The sequence below is a fragment of the Protopterus annectens genome, chromosome 1.part0 (assembly GCF_019279795.1).
Source record: "Protopterus annectens isolate FY-2018-M chromosome 1.part0, PAN1.0, whole genome shotgun sequence".
In the NCBI taxonomy this organism is placed as follows: domain Eukaryota; kingdom Metazoa; phylum Chordata; order Ceratodontiformes; family Protopteridae; genus Protopterus; species Protopterus annectens.
Genome location: NC_056725.1, coordinates 883,432,407 through 883,455,739, shown reverse-complemented (window position 1 = coordinate 883,455,739; position 23,333 = coordinate 883,432,407). Strand labels below are relative to the sequence as shown.

At 38.8% G+C, this 23,333-nt stretch overlaps 1 protein-coding gene across 2 annotated transcripts in view; it reads right to left on the bottom strand.

The window, feature by feature from the left end:
- LOC122795620 (CD109 antigen-like) overlaps positions 1–23,333 on the bottom strand; it is a 647,366-nt gene that overhangs the window by 451,562 nt on the left and 172,471 nt on the right. Inside the window, exons 11-12 of one of the 2 annotated variants that reach the window (XM_044063895.1) lie at positions 22,416–22,956; positions 21,661–22,274 (exon numbers count right to left, since the gene is read on the bottom strand). In XM_044063895.1, the coding sequence (XP_043919830.1) occupies positions 21,661–22,274; positions 22,416–22,956 (1,155 nt within the window). Of the gene's footprint in view, positions 1–21,660; positions 22,957–23,333 lie in introns of both variants that reach the window. The other variant, XM_044063888.1, reaches the window with a different exon arrangement.

Sequence of the window (23,333 nt, the reverse complement as noted above, 5' to 3'; positions counted from 1 at the left end):
AAATTAATCTTTTTCATAATTGATAAAGTATCATACAATGAAAGGGGTGGGGATGGGAAAACCCTCCTAGAAATCAAGGAATCCAAATGGCAGCTTCGTTTAAATGCTATGGTGTCTCCTGATTTGAACGATTTTATTTCGGTAAAACCATTTTTAAAACTGAAGCATAACCAGATTTCCTAAAGTTTTTCATAAAGTTATTGTAACCAAAAGATTATTTGATTATTGGGGAACATGAAGTTATTTAATGTATTTGGTAAAGATTGTGCTTTTCTCTTTAAAATATTTAATTGTAGAAAATTTGTTTTAAAATCTGATTGGTAGTTTGAGTAAATGATTGTATTTAAATATTTTTTTCTTAATTGTAGAAAATTGGTTTTAAAATCTGATTGGTAGTTTGAGTAAATGATTGTATTTAAATATTTTTCTTAATTTTTTGAAACAACTCTGAAGAAGCCTATATGTATCTTTGGCGAATGCGTTTAGTTGTCTTTCATTTGTATTTACAGTGTAAATAAATCCAGTCCTTGCATTTATTTTGGTTGCGGCTTTCTTGCATTTTTAAGAGTATGTTTCCCTTTCTCACTGATGGGACCTCTACAGCCACAAGTGGACGTGGGACATCTCCATTCAATAGTGGCTGTAGGTATTACACTATAGGGATCCTGGGTATATGATGAGCAGTATACATTTCAAATAATGACCACAGCAGGGTCATCCACCTGAGGCTGAGGCAGATTGCTAGCCTGCTGTGTTGGCAATGGATGTTTGCTCATTTTATTTCTTTTGTGGCTGGAAGAAGGACTGACCATGGGACCAAATATCTGTTCCAAGGTGAAGTCGAAAATATTGTGTCTTTCCCTGGAAAACAAGCATCAAAAGCCAGTAAAGTCTTTAAAAGTCACTTTTTACAAAAAAAAAAAAACACAATAAAAAGCACCTTAAAACACTTTGTCAGCCTCAAAAGTAAAATAAATGCAATTTCTTCACAGCAAAAATATTTTCAAATACTTTAAACAACTTTTAAACTGAAAGGAAAAAAGAGTGCTCCCATTTAAAAGTTCAATACAGTTTTGTGACAGTCCATTAAAGCCCAAATTCCTAGTTTTAAAACAGCTTTACTGAACAGGAAAGTGTTAGGAAACATTTTTTTTAAATATGAAGGTTTTTTTCCTCGAAGGGAATTTATTTGCCCAGCATAGGAACAGCACAAGCTGAACATCAATCCTTGAAAGTCTCAGAAGAGTGTACTCTTTGGCAGAGGGAGAGCTTTGAAGGACTGGGCGCCCAAATTTGTCTTTTGGTTAGCTCACCAGAGCTTAAGCTGACTAATGGTTTGTGGAAGGTGCCCTGAAGTTTGGGAAGTTGACCGGCTGTTATATCCTTGCAAGATATAACCCATATAGCTTAGGCTTCTGCAGCAGTGATCTAGATGAAGAAATTATCACGGATTCTGGCAGATAAAACTAGATGAAGAAAAAGCTGGATTGTGGACATTTAATATGCTGTTAGCAAAGTAATGATATCCTAGACTTTCGTTTGGTAGTTCTTCAGCAACAGAGGACTTCGCAAAGGTAGTTCAAGGATTGGAAGGTGTTGAATACATACATAATAAGAACATCACAAGTGACTAGAACATTTTTTTAATAAATTAATGCAGCATATTGTGGAGAGGCTGAAGCTAGATACAGAACAAGGCCATTTATTAAAATGTCAAAACTAGAATACAAGTTGGGCAACATAATCACAGTGAGATCAAGAATCCAAGAATTTACTAACACTAACAAGTCATGCAGCTACCTAAACAAGTTTCAGTGAAAGGTTAGCCTTCTTAAAATTAACAGCAAAGAAATAAAGAAGTCTGTTTTATTTTTATTTCATGGAAGAAATTAGTTATGTCCAAGGCTTAGTGCTGAAAGTTGACAAATTACAGTTTCTAGCTAAATGAGAAGCCATATGAGTGAAAGGATATACAAGTCAAATCTTGCAATAGTAAAGTAATAATAAAGAGCAAAAAGAAAAATGTATTGGCCAGAAATGTTGTCTGACTAGAGCAAGTAGTAAAGAGCTGCATCATACACATTTCATACTATAACAGGAATCCAGAGGGGAAGATGTTATCTTACCCAGTTACTGAAAGATTATGCAGCAGAGAAGGTTTAGATTTATTTCAAGTCAAAGAAACGTATCTTACATGTACATATCATTATTCCTAGTTCTTTGAAATAATTAAAGTGACTAACAGAACAAGAGCAAAGGTGATTACTGTATTAAACTCCATACTTTTCAAATAGGGAATACCTGATATTATCATACCAGACATTGGTCCTCAATAAAAAATATTTATTTATTTATGGTTTGATTACTCGAGTGGCCACTGAGGTGAGGCAACTTTTCAATATTGTCCCAGGGAGAAAAGCTCCAAGTTTACATAGGTACAGTATGATATAATAATATACATATAGGTTAATTGATTTATAGGTGTGTACTAGGCCAATGGCCCTGGAGTCTTTACAAGCCTAGCCCATACAAGTGCCCTGGCATTATGCTGTTGTTAGTTTCCAGTGCTTCTATCAAGCAGAGGCACTGGAGTGATCCCCGTAGTGAACTTTCTATTTCCCATCCACTCATCAAGATTTCTCTTGAAAAGGGCTAGTGAGGTGCTCTGCTTGACATGTATGGGAAGTCTATTCCAGAGAATGGGCAGTCTCTGGGTTATGAACTTGTCCCTCCAGCATGTTGTGTTAATTGTAGTAATGAGGTTGAGGTCCCTGGAGTGTGTGGTGTGGAGGGAATACGATTTTTTTAGGTGTAACATTTCTTACAGGGCTGGGTCAGACATGGCTTTGTAAGTCAAGCAGAGATTGCCTCTTACTAGATGATATGAGACAGAGAAAAGCTGGAGTTTTTTTAGTCTGTCCATGTAGGGCATGTGTTTAAGGCCTGGGATCCTCTTCATGAGGTACTTTTGTGACCTTTCCAGATGTTGCTGGTGTTTAGTGATGTACATGCCAAATGGGACATTATACTCGATGACTGGTCTAATGAGGGATGAGTAGAGAGAGATGATGACCTCTTTCTTCCTGGATGCAAAACCCTTGGTAATGAGATCTGCCACATAGAAGGACTTTCTGACCACAGTGGCAATGTGGTGGTCAAAGGAAAAGTTGCGGTCAACCTGTGTCCCCAGATCTCTTATAATAACTTCAGTATTCAGTGGGCTACCATCAATGTGGAAATTCATGGGAACTGAGTTTTTCCCGAAGGGAATGGCGATGCATGTTTTGGTATTAAGCTTAAGGCCATGGTTTCGACAGCAGTCTTTGGTCTCAGTGAGGCCTTCCTGTAGGATGTCTACATCACTTGGAGAGTTAATAAAGGCTCCCAGCTTGTTATCATCTGAAATATAGTCTGAAATTTTCAATTTCAAACTGCAATTTATCCTAGTAATATTTTGGTAAGTATATTTCAATCCATTTGTCTTTTTATCTGTTGTGGGAATCTTGTGCCCTTGTATATAATTACTTATAAGCTACTGTAAAATATTTTTTGTGTGTGTTTTTGTGGTACCTTTCCCCCCAACTCATCATAAAATAGTTAACCTGTTGCAGGGGTTTTCTCCTCATGTATATAATTACTCAGCTACTGTTTACAAGTTTTTGAATCTGTTGTGGAGCTTTTCTCCTCAGGCCTCCACTAAACATGGGCCATTGGCTCAGTCAATTTTTCCTGGCTATCAAAAGACAAATAGAATAAATAGATAAAAAATGATCATGCATAAATATTTATGAATGCTATGAGTAGCATAAAAATCAAAAACATTTAAATTGACTATCATTCTGACATTTTAGTAAGCCTAAAGAGGTCTACATAACCTTCATGACTTATTGGTTCCAATAAACACAAACTTTTTATTTTATTATTATTTTTTACAAATGTTCTGTATACTTGTATACAGTAAGCAGCTATGTAGCAAACTTTGTTTTATATTTACATACAAGGTGGTATATGTGAGTTGCAGGTAAGGCAGAAAGATCAGCAATTACATATTACTTGGACAACCAAGTAAAATGTAGACCAGAAACAAATACAAATTCAGGCATTCAGAAGATTTATGAGTGGGAATTCATTCATATGTTGTCAGGACCACAATATCAGCAATCTGTGGAAAGATCTGTACAAACTGTATGAAAAATATCAAGTGAAGGAGTGGTAACAAAACCACTTCATGGTTTTGGAAAAAATAAAAATCTTCCAATACAGGTGCTCAGTACCACCAGTTGCTAATGGGCCTACGGCTGAAAAGCAAAGTATGTACTTTGACTATGTTACTCATAAATAAGGGAGGTCTTAAATGGGCATCGCACAAAACTGACTTTTCCTGTCAGTAGGTTAGAAAGGGAGAAAGCTGGATATGAAATAGGAAATAAAAAGCCATAAGAATACTTGAAGTCTGAAGCTGGTGTAGTTGGTTAAGGAACTTAACTAACATCCTTTTACCTCTCATGCAGAACACAGAAAGTTTTAAATGTTCCTGTCCCAAGTTTTTATTATAAAGCAGTAACGTTAAGATTCATCTATTTCTTATTTGTTCATGAATATGACTTTAAAAGGAAATGCCTAGTAAGACTGATTATTGGAAATTGAACATTCTGAAAGGCACTAATTATGGGCACACTATACAAGAAGAGCGGAAGTATTCCTCCATCCTCAACCCCTTTTCTCATTTTGCATATGGGGTTGGGTGTCATTTCAGCAGCAACAATAATCTTGAGCCAAGGTTTACACCATCAGGTGGCTAGCCCTGCCACGGCAGTTCATTTCTACCAGTCACTCCCACACCTACTCTTTCCTACGGTCAGTTTAGAGTGTTCAGTCCACCTATCACATGTCTTTAGAATGTGGGAGGAAAACAGAGCACCTGGAAGAAACCCACATGACCAAAGGAAGGACATGCAGACTCTACCCCAGCTGAGAATTGAACCAAAGACTATCTTGCTGTGAGGCAACAACACTAACTGCTGCACCACTGCGGCTGTCCCAACATTCCGATATAAACTAGACTGAAGTGAAGTCATGACTAGTAAAAATGTACCTAATTCTTGGGAACTTTGGTTACAGCCCATTGGAAATAATAAGCAAGGATCAATTGAAAAAGTTGGAATGTTTTGAAAACAAAATAATATTTGGGGAGCAATGAAAATAGGTTTCATTAAAGAACATGGTTGCACAACAAAAAATGTATATTTTCCCCATTTTTAAAGACTTGAGAATGAAGAGATGACCGATGCTGCTAATATGGAAAAAGAATACAGCATCTAACTGAAGAAAAAACAGATGGAAGTGTTTTTTAACTATCAGGATATACCACTAAATCAGACTTTGCACTGAAGTGTTTATACAAATATCCTTCCACTCTGCAAAGTCTAAGCATGCTCCCAACTATGAATTAGCAGGGACTTGGATACTGGTTCATGGGATCATATTTGTGGTCATGTTCTGGTTAAGAATGATAAGGGGGTACCTGTCTCTCTGGGCCTTTACCAATGCTCTCATTCTCTTTTTCAAGTCTAAGTTCACTGCATTAAGGGACTGTCGAGAGAGGGAAAAGACAGCACAAAAATGGATGGAGGCCTAGAGGGAAGAAGCACGTATGGTTATTAAAGAACAAACTAAGAAAATAGACTCCTTAGTTTAAGAAACTCCTGTCACCAAAAGTTCCTTAGCCTGACTACTCTTAACTCTTTGCAAACTAGCCAGTAAATCAGAGTTATCTCCAGGTTTCTTAGGATGAATCCAAAGATTCAGGAGAGGCATCTAGGCATCCAGGCAATCCTTCCTTATTTCCTTAATGTAAGTCTATTTTGTGGAATCTGGACTCCAAAGATAATCCTGAGCTGGAGAGTAGACCCTGTAATATCAACTTGGTTTTGTACTAATTTAGTTTTCTTTGCTCAAAACCATCACAAATGTAATACTTCTCCTGTAAATGGTCCACCCCAGACACTCAACATGCAACCTAATGCTTATAGTTCTGGAAGGGGGAACTTATGGCCAAATTTTAGCCAGGACAGAAGAAAAATGTTCCTACTTTTTGGCATGGAGCATTGGAGATGGCATGTGCAGAATGGCATACTTCAATAGCATAGAGGCATCTGAAGTGGAAGGCAATGTGCAAGCAGATGGAGAATTCCTTTGTTCAACAGAATGAAGCTGATGGCACTGATGGCACTGTCATTACTTACTTAAATAGTCAGTGCTGATCAGAGAAAGTCCTGATAGAGATATTTCTAGAAGGGGTCACTTAGAATCTAAATGGAAAACCTTGGTCAAATCATGTCATGGAAAGTAAGGAGCTACTGTTTCTGTTAGGAAAGGCTGTGCAAATCTCCTTATGCTGATTTGGTGAAGAGAAAACTGAGTTGTGGCACTAGACAGAAGAACTTGCAAAGGTGAAGAATGATGACATGCTGCAGCAAGGGTGTATGGGTACACCAGTACCAGAAAGGCAGCCAAAGTGAATAAGCTCCTTAGAAAATGTGGTGGCTTCCATGTTTAAAGAAATGGTCATTTAATGTCTCAGTCAAGAACTGGCAGGAAGAGAGGGGGTTAAAAACATATTGCTTCGTTACATTGTGAAAAACTGGTGAAAAGACTTTTGAATAAACTGGCTCTGGTTTAGTCAGGCTATATATATGCAAATCTGTGATTCATCCATGCTCACGCCATTATAACATAGCCTTTATTCATTTAAGGTCAGAGTCAGTTATGGCTATTGCTTTTATGTCTGATAAGTTAGCAAAGAAGTGTGTTTTTGTTTCTACTATTTGTTAGATGATGAAGCCACATCATGAATTATTGCCACATATATTACTGTAAAAAGGAGGAAATAGCTCTTCTGTAACTCACACTTGATGCTCTGAAGACACTCATTTCTTTTTAAAAGACAAAGTCAAAACTGCTGCTGATATTAAAAAAACAATTTATGAACCCCTAGAGATTTGTGCACATGAGTGTGATAAATTATTGCTCAGTTGCAGGTGACTAATGGCCAGTTTGTTCATTTATTTATTATTTATTTTATTTTACATTTGTTGACCGGGCTAGTCTAGCTGGATACATGTCCATTTTCAGTAGAGGCCCGGGGAGAAAAGCTCCACAAAAGGACAACAGATATTATGCTTGTTATACAAAAGAATAAAATGTACAAGTAATTACATTGTTAGGAAAAAAGAAATATATATGTAAAAAAAATATATGTATATATATATATATATATATATATTTTTTTTTCTCTCACTCTCTCACATTATTAGTAAAATTGGAAAAACAACAGCGCTAAAGAAAGTTAGTTAAGATTAGACAGTGTGGAAGATGGAAAAGGAGAAAAAAGTTTAATCAGGGTTAGTACAAGGGCAGAGCCATTGGGAATTTAGCCAGATTATAAGATGCTTCTTGAAAGTATTTAATGAGGTCATTGCAGTAATTTCCCTAGGAAGTTTGTTCCAGACAGGTGCAATACAGTTGGCAAATAGACTATTCCCAGCTTTGTTGTTGGATTTGAAGGAGTCTGCTAGAAGCTTGGTGGCAGAGCGTAAGGAAGAGATGTTTTTATAAGGTGTAATAAGAGAGCTAAGTATAGTAGTATTTGAAGGCTGATAGAAGATTTTGTGGGTGATGGTTAATTGCTTAAGCAGAATCTGATTATGAAGTTCGAGCCAGCCTAGTTTTTTAAGATTAGAGCAATGATGGGTGCGAAAGGGGGTTCCTGTTGCAAATCTGGCTATATTATTGTATGCTGTTGCTAGTTTATTGTAATTAGCTTTAGATAAGTTTGAAAAGATAGGTGAGGCATACAGAAGAGTGGAGAGTAGGTGTGTTTGTGCTATAGTGCTTCTGGCTAAGATTGTGAGGTAGGGTTTAAGCCTATAGAGTGATCCAAGTTTTCTATTGACTGACTTGATGGTTAAGTTAATATGGGAATCAAAGTTAAGATAGTGGTCAATTGTGACCCCAAGGAGTTTGGCAGTGGGTTCAGGGGATATTACAGTGCCATTATTAGAAGTTATGTTAAATGTAAAAGAAGATGATTTTTGTGTAGGTGTAAAAAGTAATAATTTACAATTGATTCAGTTAAGGGAATGTTATGTCTTATAACTGAAAGGTTGCTATCACTGTGAACAGTTTGGTCACATGATTCAACAGTGTCCTATTCAATGTTGTTACTAATGTAGCGAGCCTAGACATACTAAGATACTTTGCAATTCTTTGTTCAGGAAAAAGTGGTTGTAGGTTGTATTTTTGGTTTGAATGTCAATAAGAGCACCGTTGAGACGAACAAGAGGCAGAGCAAGACAAAAGTAGTTTGGATGGCACAGACAGTGAATCTGAACTAAGAAAACAGAACATTCCATCATATGCTACTGTGGCAACTCTGACTACTCGTGAAAATGGACACAACACTGGAGGGGGTGGAGACTGAGAGTTAGACATGCTGATAATATCTCTATTGTATTGGCAAACACTTCACATTGTGAAACAGGCAATCAAAATGTAAATACTGATTTTCCAAAGTTATCCAGAGGTAAAATAATTAGAATTACAAAATCTAAGGAGCATATAAAAATACTGTGGAAACAAAACAGTACTGGTAAAGGGTAATTAATAATTAATAATGATATTATTTAAATAGGAGCAGTATAAAGTGCAGACTGTTTTTTGGTTGCAACTTTGGTGAAGTTCTGCCAATATAACATTTTAGGCCTTGTAGATATTAATCTTAACACAGATCTCCCAAGCAGAAGAATCCAAGAGTTTGGTAGGCCACAGAGTAGTATGATCAAAAGTTAAAGATGGATGATCAGCTTATTTTAAATAAATAATCAGTTACATCTCAAGATATGATTGTTGTATGGCCAGAGAGATGTGCTGCATTTGGGTCTATATTAAAAGACCGAAAAGGTGTTTCAGCGAACACCTCTTGGTCAACACGTAAAGAGCAAACGCTCTAAAGCCCGAATGCTCAAAACAGAGATTTCTTTCCCTGGGAAAGAAACCGCTGTCACAAACACACACACACACACACACACACACACACACACACACACACACACACACACACACACACACACTCACACACAGACACACACAGACACACAGACACACACACACACACACACACACACACACACACACACACACACACACACACACGCACACTTTCAAACATAACAAAGTGGGGGGCTTTGACCCCACGCCCCCCCACACACCCCCAAGCTAAATATACCAACTCCAAGATCGCACTACAGTGAGGAAAGGGGCAAATACATGTGGATGGCCAAGCAGTTTGTTTCCCAGGGAAAGAAATCGCTGTTTTGAGCATTCACGCTTAAGATCATTCACTCTTTACGTGTCGACCAAGAGGTGTTCTCTGAAACACCTTTTCGGTCTTTTAATATAGACCCATTGCGTTTATATCTCTCAAATGGGAAGATTTTTTTAGTATATCTCTGATTTTTCTTTATAATCTTACAGTGTTCTTTATAAAATTTTTAGTTTTCTATTAAAATACTGATTTTTTTGTTTGTTTGTTTTGCACATGGGGTCAGTGTATTACTTCAACTGTGGCAATCATCTAGAGCCAAGGATCATAATGAGGTAGCTAGCCCTGCTCCAGTAGTTCTTCCACACCACACACTCATATTTATGGCCAATTTAGAGTGTCCACTCCACCCACTGCATGTCTTTATAATATAGGAGGAAACTGGAGCACCCAGAGGAAAACCCACTTGAACACGGGGAGAACATGCAGACTCTGTACCGAAGGCACCCCAGACAAGAATCGAACCAGTGAAACTCTTACTGTGAGGCAGCAATACTTTCAATTTGCCACCTGTAAAATCTATCTATACATGTGAGCATTATCTTAAGATAACATATCGTTCAGAAAATGCATGTCAATGCTAAAACTTGTTCTTCATTTGACTTTTATGTTTATTAGATTAATCTGTAAATCTTGTCCTTGATTTTGAATGTTTTTCTCCCCTTTATTTTTATCTTTCTCCAGAGCAAAGAAGTTGATCGATATGTGGACACTGGATGTTGTTAGTAAAGGAATTGCCTGTGCAATTCTTATGTTTGTGCACCTGCTTTTACAATGCTTCGGGCTAAAAAGGAATTGTTGGAAAAACTCAAACCATTTGTACATTTGACAATGAAAATTGTAAGGATAGGAGATTTTAAATGCTTTTGCAAACAACAACAACAAAAAGTAAAGCCTTGATGATATGTAGGAGTAAGAAGAAATATGTCAGTTGGGTATTTTTTTTTTCTTTAGGTAAAGAAAGGGCATTCATTTATAAGAAAGATTTGTATAGATCAGAGATTGACTATATGTAATATGCAGGATGCTTTCTAGAACTACAGATCTGTTTTACAGACATGATGACTTTTCTGACATGCAGAAATCTATGGTGAGTTTGGAAAAAAATTTGCAATCATCACACTGGGAAAACAAAAAAAAAGAGTAAATGGGAATAGAGCAGATCATGCCTGTTTTTTTTTTTTTTTCACAAGAAGTGGGCCCTATTTGTCGGAATATTTGCAGTTGCAACAGTTTCGTAAGTCATGGAGAAAATTGTGGATGGACTGGAAAATAAATATGCACCATTATCTATACAATGCAGCAAGTGGAAAGACAAAGGAAAATATAAGAGATTGATTTATAAGAGTTTGTTTGTGTCTTTCGGCTTTTACCGGTTAGGGGTCGCCACAGTGGAACTCCGGTCCGCTAATGATTGGCAGTAGATTTTTACATGCTGGCTTGCCGGGCCTAACGCACAACCTTCAATGAAGGAATGCCCATTCACGCATGTCACCACACAGAAGTCGCTCTAACTGAGAATTGAATGAGCAACGTCTAACTGTGAGGCGACAACGCTATAGCGTGTATATATTGGAGAATAATAACAACAACAATAATAATAATAATAATAACAGATCAGGTCATGGTTACAATATGGCTCCCAGAAAGTAACAAAGTATAAAGACTTCTCATCTTTTTGCTGGTAATTTAAAATGGTATAGTTCATCAGATGAACTGAAAGTCAAAACTTCCTCAGATGATATAAGAATGTCATTTGATCTTGATAAATGTACAAAAGCAACCTTTAAAGCAGGAAAGCTACAAAACCAAGAAAATATCAGTCTGGGACAGGAATGTGATATAAATGAGCTTGAGCAGGAGGGAGTGTATAAATATTTGGGTATTGATGAAGGATCGACAATAAAACCTGAACAAATGCTAACAAAACTTAGTGAGGAATATTTTAGAAGACTAAAATTAATACTGAAAACAGCCCTGTCATCTAGGAACAAAGTCCAAACTATAAATCAGTTTGGTCTTCCTATTCAAACTTAAAGTTTTGAGGTGATTGACTGGTCCCAAAATGTATTGGATCAGTTGGCAAGAAAATAAGAAAATGCTTCATGCTTATTAAATGATTTTATAAAAATCAGTGTATACCAAGATTACATATTTCCATTCTGAAGTATGTGTGGGCCTCCTTGAAATTGATTACATGTATAGATCTGCAATCATAGGACTACATGCATATCTGCTGACCTCACAAATACAAATATAGTGAACGTTTTAAAACATAAAGAGAATAAGTATAAGACAACGTCCCTGTTTAGTCTAGCAGAAGCATATCAGCATCAATTGAGAATGGAAATCAATCCAGAAGGAGACAAAAATCAGGCAGTAACTGAATGTGCCAAAAAACAAAAGAAAGAATATAAGGTGAAGGATCAGGTGAGAAGGCAAGAAATGAGAAAAAGGTATTAATGTAGTTGCAAGTACAGAAAACTCCTGAAACAGCCACATGCCAATCAGGATCTGATGCAGGAATGGTTAAGGAGAGGTGAATTTAATCCAAAAGATGAAAGGCTAATATTGGCAGCCCAGGATAGTGACTACCTACATGTTGGTTTACAAAGTCCATTGAACATGTCAAAGAAACAGGCAAATGCAGGTTTTATACAACAGAATTGGAAACAGTCGCACATTTTGTTTCTGGGTGTGATACACTAATGGCAGATGACCTGTATGCTGAAAAGCATAATAATGTGGCAAGACTGTTACATTGGGGATTATGCAAATATGACTACACTGAAGTATCTGAGGAGCATTGGAAACATGAGCCAGAAAGCATTATAGAAAATGAAGTTTATATCACATGGGATCACCCATTACCAACAGTTCAAAAAATATATACGAGAAAATGAAAAGAGGGCAAAAGTAGCATTGATCATTGAGATTGCTACACCCAGTTATTACAGTGTTTTACGTACAGAGAGACACAAAGTCATATAATATCAGGATTTGCAGGCAGACGTGAGGGCAATGTGTAAGAAGGATACCCAGATAGTTCCAATAGTAGTAGGAGCAATGGGTCTCATAAAAAAGAATTTACAAATGTATTTAGATATGCTACTGATACATGTACGTCTGTATGAATTGCCGAAGGAATAATTTCTGGGCACATGCCGCAAAGAGCATTTCTAGCTAGCATCAAAGATCAATACTAATTTCATGAACCTTAATCATGCTTTGACTTAAGAATTGGGTCCATTCCCACCTTGCTATAAGAAAATCAAAAGACTTGGAGAAATTAAAGCAAGAATAAAATGAGGATAGAACTACAGACAATATTACATGAGAAAACATGAAAAAAGTGCAACAATTTTTGTGGAGACAAAAATATGACATAAAGTAGAAAGAAATATATAAATCCCCTGATAAGTGAAAAATAATAAGAGAAGAATAAGATATATACAGGAGAAAATAGGAAAAGTATGGACGACTCAAATCTCAAAATGATATTGTGCATACAATTAAGGAATCTACTGCTGACTTGTATAGAGGTAAGATAGCATTACATTATTGAGACTACATAGTAAATGTGTATTGGGAACCTCGTCTGTACACTCCAGTACATATTTCCAGATTCCAGTTAGTGGTTGCCACTGTTTGGGCATCTGCATTGGTGGCATTTTGTACATTTTGTTGACAGTACTGCATTAAGCTCTTTCATGCACATGTCTGATGTACAGCATACACAGTCCACATACCTAGCGAACCTGATTCTGGTATCCAGTTCCTTGGCATTTGGAATCTTGTGCACACATTTTTAATGTCTGCAATGCAGTGTGGGGGATATGGTGCACATACTGTGCTACACTGACAGTATTACCTGTGTCAGGGCATGTCTGTCACAGAATCACTAGCAAGCACTCTGCTTGCCTTGCTGTGGTTTGGTTTGTGTCGTTTACCAGTCCATGCAGTGTGAGGCAGAAAGCCACTGAAGTCCCTTTTGTGAACCAGCATACTATACTTTTTGCTGCTGACCAGAACAGTCCAAACAAATGCTTTGTATACCAGAGTACTTCAATGGAGCTATCCAGGCATATAAAGCATATCATCAGCCATGGAAAGACATGCTCTATCAAGTTCCCAATTTAATCATCTGCCTGACTTTAGGCTTCTGCAAGGTAATGCATTTCTTGTCAATTCACCAGTAAGGTTTCCTTGTACTGCTTTACCTTGTGTGAAAAACTAACATAATTTAGTATAATGTATTTTCGAGTCTATATTAGTTCATCAGCAGCTTAGGTTGTCGAATATGTAATGAGCGACACCTAAGTGTCGAACTTGCAAAATCGCGAACTGCCACTTAAGTGAATTCTTTCCTCGGGAAACAATTCAGTAGGCCATCCACGAACAAAATTAACTTTTCAACCTAAATAAAGTAGGGTGCTATGCTCCCACACCCCCCTAACTAAATATACCAACTCTGAGATCGCTCCACATTTCGAAAGAGCAAATTCCAGATAACGGCCAAGCGACTTCTTTCCCGAGGAAAGAATTTGCTTAAATGACCGTTTGCGATTTTGCAAGTTCGATGCTTAGGTGTCGATCATTACAGATTCGACAACCTAAGCTGTTGATGACCGAATATAGATGCTTATTTTCAAGCATAATGCCCTCTGACTAAACATATGACATATAGACTAATAATGAAGCCTCAGCATTGTAAATGAACTGGAAGTTAATTGACTGGTATCACTGGCAATGATGTACAGTCCATTATCTGGCCACTGAGGCACATTTATAAATAAATGGGTAGAGTCTATAATACTCATTGCAGAGGGCATGCCTGATGAGGCATGAAAAGACTACATTATTTTTTATTGCTCCAAGACCGCATTTAGGAGCATCACGTGTTCTCTGATGTACCCTAGCATAGTGTCCAGGAACATGTTCAGTACCTTGGACATTAATGTTTGACATGCAACAAATGTCAACCTTTGCCCCTCTATCTGATAGCATACACATAGTGATGTATACCTTTGTCTCTAAAGGCAAAGGTCATTCATCAAGTTCTAAGAGACCACGTGACTATTTAGAATTAGTATCTTCTATGTTCTTCTGTGCTTCTACTGGCCATTAACAGTCAAGTATTTTTTGTCAGGTCACATTCAGACAAGACGTGGTGCTGCGGTAGCATTGTCGCCTCACAGTTAGACGCTACCCGTTCGATTCTCAGTTAGAGCATCTTCTGTGTGGCGACATGCGTGAATGGGTGTTCCTTCATTGAAGGTTGTTCATTAGGCCCGGCAAGCCAGCATGTAAAAGTCTACTGCCAATCATTAGCGGACCGAAGTTCCACTGTGGCGACCCCTAACTGGGAAAAGCCAAAAGACACAACAACAACATTCTGCCAAGACGTGCTTGGACAAGTCTGTCACATTTAGTGCTGCAGTGAATCATCCGCAACCCAAAACACTGAGTACCACTTGTGGGTGAGGTGGATCTTTTATGCTGTGGTAATGACTTGTATAAAAAGCATGTTATCTTTTCATTATATGGATATCAGCACAGGAAGGTGTCTTGGTGTACTATTCATTTCTCTGCAACACATTGACACCTTTCATGTTCATGTCAGTGTCTGAATTGTTATTGATTTATTATTTGTTAACTGTGTAAGTGGGTTGATCGATGGGTCTTTTCAGAAACAACCTGGGGGCACAAGAGCAAGGATAGAATTTGGACTTCCACCAGTTGCAGAAGCATCCAAGAAAAAACTGCCATCAACTCTGTCTTCCATTTCATGACCCTCTCCTCTAAGAATGAGCATTATTGTATGACTGTTAATAAAGCCAGTCGGTTACCTGTCCAACAACATGCCAACCTTCTACCTGGATCCCTACTCTTCAAGCTCCACAAAGAAAACTCCTGTCCTTCCCTTGATTCCAACCTATTCAGACAACCCTCTCAATTACAACCTCAGGAACCTAAACCACTCTGCTCCCCTTCTGCATAGGTTCATAGGTTCATAGGTAGATACTAGGCTATCGTCCCTGGGGCCTATACAAGCCCAGCCAAAAAGGTACCCTGGCTTTTGCCACCCAAGAAAATTATTTTCCTATGCCACTGTCGAGCAGAGCCACAGAGGTGATCCACTGGGTGAATTTCCTATTTTCCATGCAATCATCAAGATTTTTCTTGATGAATGCTAATGAGTAGCTTTGCTTGATATAGATAGGTAGTTTATTCCAGAGTATGGGAAGTCTCTGGCACAGGAATCTATCCCTCCGGCATGTTCTGTTTATTGTGGTGAAAAGGTTTAGGTCCCTAGAGTGTGTAGCTCAGAGGGACTGGGATTTCTTTAAGTGGAGCATGTCCAACAGCTCTGGGTTTGACATAGCTTTGTATGTTAGGCAGAGATCACCAGTAGGCGATATGCGACGGAGTAAAGCTGGAGTTTTTTGAGACGGTCTACATAGGGCATCTGTTTGAGGCTGGTAATCCTCTTTGTGAGGTATTTCTGTGGCCTTTCCAGTTGTTGTAGATGTCTTGTGAGGTACATACCAAAAGGGGCGTTGTACTCTATAATGGGTCTAATGAGTGATGAGTAGAGGGGAACAATTACCTCTTTTTTTCTGGATGAGAAACCTTTTGTGATGAGGTGTGCCACATAGAAGGATTTCCTGACTACTGTGGCAATGTGATTATCAAAGGAGAGACTACTGTCCACCTGTGTCCCAAGGTCTCTTAATTCACTTTCAGTGTTAAGTAGACTACCGCCTATGTGGTAGTTCATGGGTACAGAGTTTTTACCAAAGGGGACGACTATGCAGTTTTTGGCATTGAGCTTGAGGCCATGGCTTTGACACCAGGCATCTGTCTCAGTGAGGCCCTTTTGTAGGATATCCACATCATTAGGAGTTTCAATTATGGCTCCTAGTTTGCAGTCATCTGTGAACTTCATTAGCCAAAGACTTTCTCTGTTAGCCTGTACTTCAGAGAAGTAGATACCAAACAGGAGAAGACCCAGGACTGAACCCTGTGGTACTCCACTTGTCACTGGTCTGAAGTTGGATTTGGAGTCTGCTACTTTCACAGTGTGGGTTCTGTCAGTGAGCCAGTTGGCAACCCATCTTGTGACATAGGGATTTATACCTAGTTTAGTGAGTCTATCTATAATTCCAGAGTGGGGGATGGTATCCAAAGCCTTGGCAAGATCTAGATAGGCTGTGTGAACCACCTTACCCTTCTCTACGGCTTTGGTGACTGCTTCAAAGAAGTCTATCAGGTTTAGGAGACATGATCTGCCTTTTACAAACCCGAACTGGGTGGAGTCCAGAGTTTGGAGATTACCAGTGTCTTTGTTTATATGTTCCGTGATGATATATTCCATGGCTTTGCAGACCAGGCTCGTCAGGCTAATGGGGTGGTAGTTCCTGGGGTCCATGGTGGCTCCCCCCCTTGTGGAGTCACTGTGCACCATTCAGCAGGCACAGAGCCTGAGGTGAGGCTATGATTGAACATGGTACTTAGGTGGGGTGCCAGTTCGTTCTGTAGTTCATGTAGAACACAGCCTGGGATGTTGTCTGGTCCCATGGATGCTGTGTTCTTGGCTTTGGAGAGTGTGGTTTTTACCTGTGCAGTCATGATTACAGGAACGTTCCATTCTTCCTTTAGGGGGTGAGAGGGAGGTAAAGTTAGCACTGAACCTATCTGCCAGGATGTTGGCAATATCAGTTGGGTCTGTATATTTAGTGCCATTGTGCTGTAACTCAGAGTAGATCTGAGTGTTGCCATTGAGATTCTTGACATAGCTATAGAATGCTTTGTGGTTGTCTTTAGAATCAGTGGCAATTTTGTTTTCGTAACTAGCTTTGGAGGATTTTATCAAGGATTGCAGCTTCATACTGAGGCTGACCAGGGAGCTCCTCCACTCATGGGATTTTACTCTCTTTTGCAACAGTTTCTTCCTTCTGTTGTACAGTTTGTTTATGGCAGGGGACCACCAGATTGGCTTCCTTTTTTTGGAGGATAGCATCTTGGTTCTGTTTGGGATAGCATGATCCATGCACTCATGTAAGTGCTTATAAAGTTGCAATTGTGTAAGACTCAGTAGTCGTAACTGTATTGTCCATCTGCATGGGTGTCATGAAGTTCACCACTTCTGTCTTAAGAAGCATGAAGATGGCTTTGGAGAAATTTTTTACTTTGGTTTCCTTAATGGGGGGTGAGGGCAGGATGTGGATATCTAGGATAATTAGCTTATGGTCGGATTGGACCAATGAGGCATTGACTTCAGGTGTGGAACACCGGTCACTCATCTTGGTAATGAATAGATCTAGGATATTGTTGCCCCTGGTGGGGGTATGAATAATAAGCATTGAGTGAAGGAGTTGGTGCATGAGTAGTTTTCCCAGTTAATGGTAGGGTAGTTGAAATCGCCCATTATTAGGGTGTTTGGTTGAACCCTAATATTTTCCAGTACATCAAGAAAAGAGGAGTGGGAATCCTGGGGCATGATGGGTGATCTGTAGCAAGCTACAATTTGGATTGCAGTTTTGCCCAGAGTTAGTTGCACTTGGATAACCTTGGCTGCATTATGTTGAGCAATTAGCCTGGAGGTGTGGATATCCTTAATGAATATGGACACAACTCCGCCTTTGGTGTTCCAGTCCAGGTTACATGGCTGAAAAGTGTGGTATGAATTATAGCCTGGTAGTGCAGGGGTGCTCTCTGGAGCCTTGAACCAGGCCTCAGTCACTGCACAGATATCGATGTTCTCCATTTTAAGGAGTGCCTTGAGTGAGTGCATTTTGAGATTTAGACTTCTAGCATTGAGTAGCATCACCCATAGTTTTTGCTTGCCTGTTCCTGTTACAGTGGTGAATTTGTCATTTGAACCGTGCCTAAAAAAGGCACTATAGGGGCGGCAAAAACCTTAGCCAGTATCTGGAATCCCAGGGGTGACAGGTGCAGGCCATCTCTGGCAAAGCATTGTGGTCTGTTAACCATGTCATCCCAAGCATACAGATACTGGATCCCATTAGAATGGCATCAGAAGCTTAGCCAATTGTTGAAGTCAATCATTTTGTCCTTGTACTGCGGCATCATTCTGGGTGATGGCAGAATGCTACTCAGGGCTAGCATCATACCTGCCAGGGCTACAAGATCGGACAGCTCTTCCATGTCTCTTTTCATGTAGTCCAGGGAGGTATGTCTCAGGTCATTCACACCAACATGGACAATGACAGAGTCATATTTGTACTTGTTGTGGAGTGACCTGAGTGCGTGGGTTATGTGGCAGATCCTGGCACCTGACAGGCAGCTGACAGCAACCTTGTCCTTGTTTAGCCTGGTGAGTGGGACATCAGTGTGCCTGACTATAGAGTCACCTATGACTAGTGTGTTGGGTACGTTGTTTTGCCTTATTGGCTGTGGTTGAGTGGCATACTGAGTCTGTGGGCTATGTGTCATTTGGGTTGTGTTGGGGGTGGAGGTTGCTTGCATTTCTGCTTTGGAGGTCTGTTGCTTGAGCAGATTATTATTGGGAGCTTCTTGGAATGTTTTTGTGTTTCTAAGTGTGGATTTTGGTGGTGTAGATTTAATGAGACTATGTGATGAGTGTGGTGTGGTGCAAGTGTTTACCTTCTCCCCTTGACTGTCAAGTTCAGTCTTGATTGGAGAGAGCTTTACCTCCAGTTTGGCTAGATAAGTGCATCTCTCACAGGTTGCAGTGTTGGGTGGTAGGAGGAGAGGGTTGTCTGTGTACATGAGGCAATTTCTACATTGCCCCAAGATGCCCAGATTCATCAGATAGACAGGAGAGAACACTGGGAGCTGACCCTTGGACATGCCTGAATAAAAAAAATATTTTCCTCTAGATAAGTGAGGAAAGTGAGTACAAGAGCTGTTTTTCTCTAAGCAAGTGAGGAAAGTAAGTACCAAAACTGTTTTCCTCTAGGTAATGAGGAAGGTTGAGTGCTGTAGTCATTAATAGGTTATTTAGTGCTTACAAGTTCTGAACAAGTGCTGATCACGAATAAGCAAATTCAAGTGCTAAAACTAAGAATCTGTATCTGGACTAAACTAGTTACAGGAAAGGGGGGAAACAAGTGCAAATGCGGGCTTTTAAATCAGAAAGTTGAGAGAGATGGAAAAACTGCCCAAATGGCCAATAACTACAATTTCTGGGCCAGAACCACTCCTTATGTGGTAGACAGGTTACCTAGTGCTTAGCACTCACACTGATAAGCTAGAAGGGTTCCATCCAACAAAGAAAGCTTGGGGGAGCTCAGAAGCTTACATATACAGTCCTGAGATATATATATATTTGTTAATATATATATACAGAAAAGTAGCTAAAACAGCAGTAAAAACAATTCAAATACAGTACAAGCACACTTGAGTATGTAGCAACATTAGACCAAACAGTTTAAAAAATGCAAATAAATTAAAAATTACTAAAAACAAGTGCAGAAGGAGTCTATTAGGTAGAATGAGATAAAGAGATGGGACTGGGGGGAGTGTCCCAGATCAAATCTACATTGGGGGCGGGCAACTGCAAAAGCCTCCAAATTTAAACAACAACACAAGAATAGGGAGGGTGGGTATGGGAAAACCAACACCTTCAGCAGAGATCTGAAAACCTATACAGTGAAGCAAAAATAACAGTGCACAACTCTGAAGTCAGCCAGCAATGATATAAAATTAGTCAAATAACAATTACCAGTACACAACTCTGAAGCGCCAGAAAAATATACTCAGCTCTGTATATCTCCAGATAGTTTGAAGAGCAGTCTGTCAGGACACAGGAAGGCTCCAGCAATGATATGCAGACTTTTACTAAGAGGGTCTAATTTTATGCAGGTAATCCTTGAGATAGTCAGATAACACACAGGATGTAAAACCAGTTATACCAACTTAAGACACAGAGAAACATTGGGAGTTGGTTAAAACACCTTCAGCAGAGATCTGAAAAACTATACAGTGAAGCAAAAATAACAGTGCACAACTCTGAAGTCAGCCAGCAATGATATAAAATTAGTCAAACAACGAATACCAGTAAACAACTCTGAAGTGCCAGAAAAATATACTCAGCTCTGTATATCTCCAGATAGTTTGAAGAGCACTCTGTCAGGACACAGGAAGGCTCCAGCAATTATATAAATGCAGTATCCAAGAAACAGACATTGTTGCAATAACCATGCCTTCTCCATCCTAGACCCCAAACTATTGTAAACTGTCCCTCCAAATCTTAAAGACCTCACTCCTTACCCCACATTCTGTGCTCAGCTTAAACATCATATAAAGTCCAAGTCAAACTGCAAATGCCTTTCCTCTGGAAATGTGACCTAATCTCCCATACTTCCCATAACCAACCATACACCTTTCTCTCCCTCACATCAGTTCCAATCTGTAGACATGTTGTCCACATTGCAAATACTGTATATAGTTAACATGTGCCCTTGCCTTACTTTTGCACTTTGTGGTCTTTCCCTTAACATTATCATCCTTATCATCTTCCTTTCATATTCTGATCACCTGATCACACCTTCCTATTGTCTCTTATACAGTGTACTTTGTTACTGTTACTGTTTTTTTATTAATTGCTATCTTCACATAACTTTTTGTTTGTATTCATTATAATTCTTGTTAACTTGCTTGTCTCCTGTCATTTATATTTGTCTGGGCTGAGACTGAAAAAGGTCTGTTTGGATCAGTGCTCTATCCTGATTACCAAATTCAATAAAAATAAATAAATATATAAATAAATAACTATACAAATAAAGTTTGTAGCCAGTGAAACAACTTTTTTTTTATTCAAGTGTGAGAACATACAATCTGAAAGAAACCAGCCCAGACAGAAGGAGATAATATAAAGTCTAGACAAACAGAGACTCCACCTCGTGGCTAAGCTCTGGATCTTGGAGCTGTGAGACTAAGTTCGCATCACTCAGCCACCGTGCTGTCCTCAAGCAGAGTATCATTCTGGTCATTCCAATGTAAGAGGTCATGCTTAGCATGTGCTTTGTTTTCCTCTAACCTTTTATTGCATTCCTTTTATACCAGAAGCTCACTGTATGCTCACACTTAACAATACTCATTTATGAAGCCTTACAATTTAAATAAAAGAAAAAAAAAAACAGAAATGAGAAAAAGAAACAAATCTATATTTTCTGTATCTTCTGCATCACATGAATTCCTCAGTTCAGTACAAGCAAAACTTTTCTTAAAAAACTTGCTCTTTAAAAATGCAGTGTTGTCTGTTCTGATAATATACTCTAAGAAAATACCTGGATGTAGACATCTGTAGTATTGGCTTTCACAGGAAAACTGATATCAATATTCCCATCAACTGGAATGCTGAAGGTCATTATCTGGCAGGTCACTTCTGCAGGAAGATTATCGCATGCTGTTGCTGGAGTTGAAGTCAAAGTAAATCCAGTTCTCTGAGAGCTAATGAAACTTAAGCGAGGTGTACTAGTAGGAAAAGAAGTAGACACAGGGTAGAGTGAAGTACTTGTCTGAGAGCTGACATTACTCGCAGTAGCTGCTAAAGAAGAGTAAGTGGTCAAATGTGAGTTGGGTGATGTTGAAAAGGTAGAGCTAGAATAAGACATTGATCCTACAGCAGGAATAGTGTTAGTAGTAATAGCAGTACTTTGTTGAGAGCTGGCATTACTCGCAGTAGCTGCTAAAGAAGAGTAAGTGGTCAAATGTGAGTTGGGTGATGTTGAAAAGGTAGAGCTAGAATAAGACATTGATCCTACAGCAGGAATAGTGTTAGTAGTAATAGCAGTACTTTGTTGAGAGCTGGCATTACTCGCAGTAGCTGCTAAAGAAGAGTAAGTGGACAAATGTGAGTTGGGTGATGTTGAAAAGGTAGAGCTAGAATAAGACATTGATCCTACAGCAGGAATAGTGTTAGTAGTAATAGCAGTACTTTGTTGAGAGCTGGCATTACTCGCAGTAGCTGCTAAAGAAGAGTAAGTGGTCAAATATGAGTTGGGTGATGTTGAAAAGGTAGAGCTAGAATAAGACATTGATCCTACAGCAGGAATAGTGTTAGTAGTAATAGCAGTAGTAGTAGTAGTAGTCAATGTAGTATTTTGACAGGAAGCAGTAACAGAAGTAGTAGAAATACCTGCATCCGTAGTAACAATAGGGTTGGTAGGAGTAGTACTACTGATAGAAGTATCAGAAGTTGTATTAATGGTAATAGTAGTAGTAGTGCCAGCAATAGTAGTATTTCTAGTATCAGTAGTAGCAGTACTAGGCTCAGTAGTTGCAGCAATAGTACTGGAAGAAACGGTAGTAGGAATTTCAGTTGTCTGAATGAAAGTAGTCTTTTCAGTAGTACTAGCTGTTGACATGTAATCAGTAGTCTCATAGGGATCTATGGTCGGGGATCTTTTAATTCGATTTAACACTTCATAGATTTCTATATCAATATCAAGGTCATCAATGCTTCTTGCAACTCGGTTCAACGCTTGGCTGTGATTTGAAGGGTACTGCTGAATGACGACCACGACTGGTACTTTCATGTCACTTGTTGTTATTTGAGTCTCATCGCTTCTTTTGACTTTGAGCTAAAACAGAAAGAACATTTTCTGACTAATAATTTTCAAAGTCTTATGTTGTGCCTCTGTGAGCTAAAGAAAACAGCATCTAGACAGGGGTGAGTAGCAGGCTATGCATTTTAATATACTCCAATGCCTGCAGTAACCCTTTATGTTAACAATGTATCTATATATTCAAAAGAAAACTTACATGCTTATCAAAATGTTATTTGATTTTGAAATGCATATCTTTGATTTTTGTGAAATGTGTGCAATAAAATAATCCTGATAACCAATGTCAGCATGACAAATAATTTAGCGTTTTTCAAATACTAGTTTTCTGAATGTGCAGGAACACTTACAGAAATGGTAATATATGTGACCTCTTTTACTGGTACTTCAGAAAT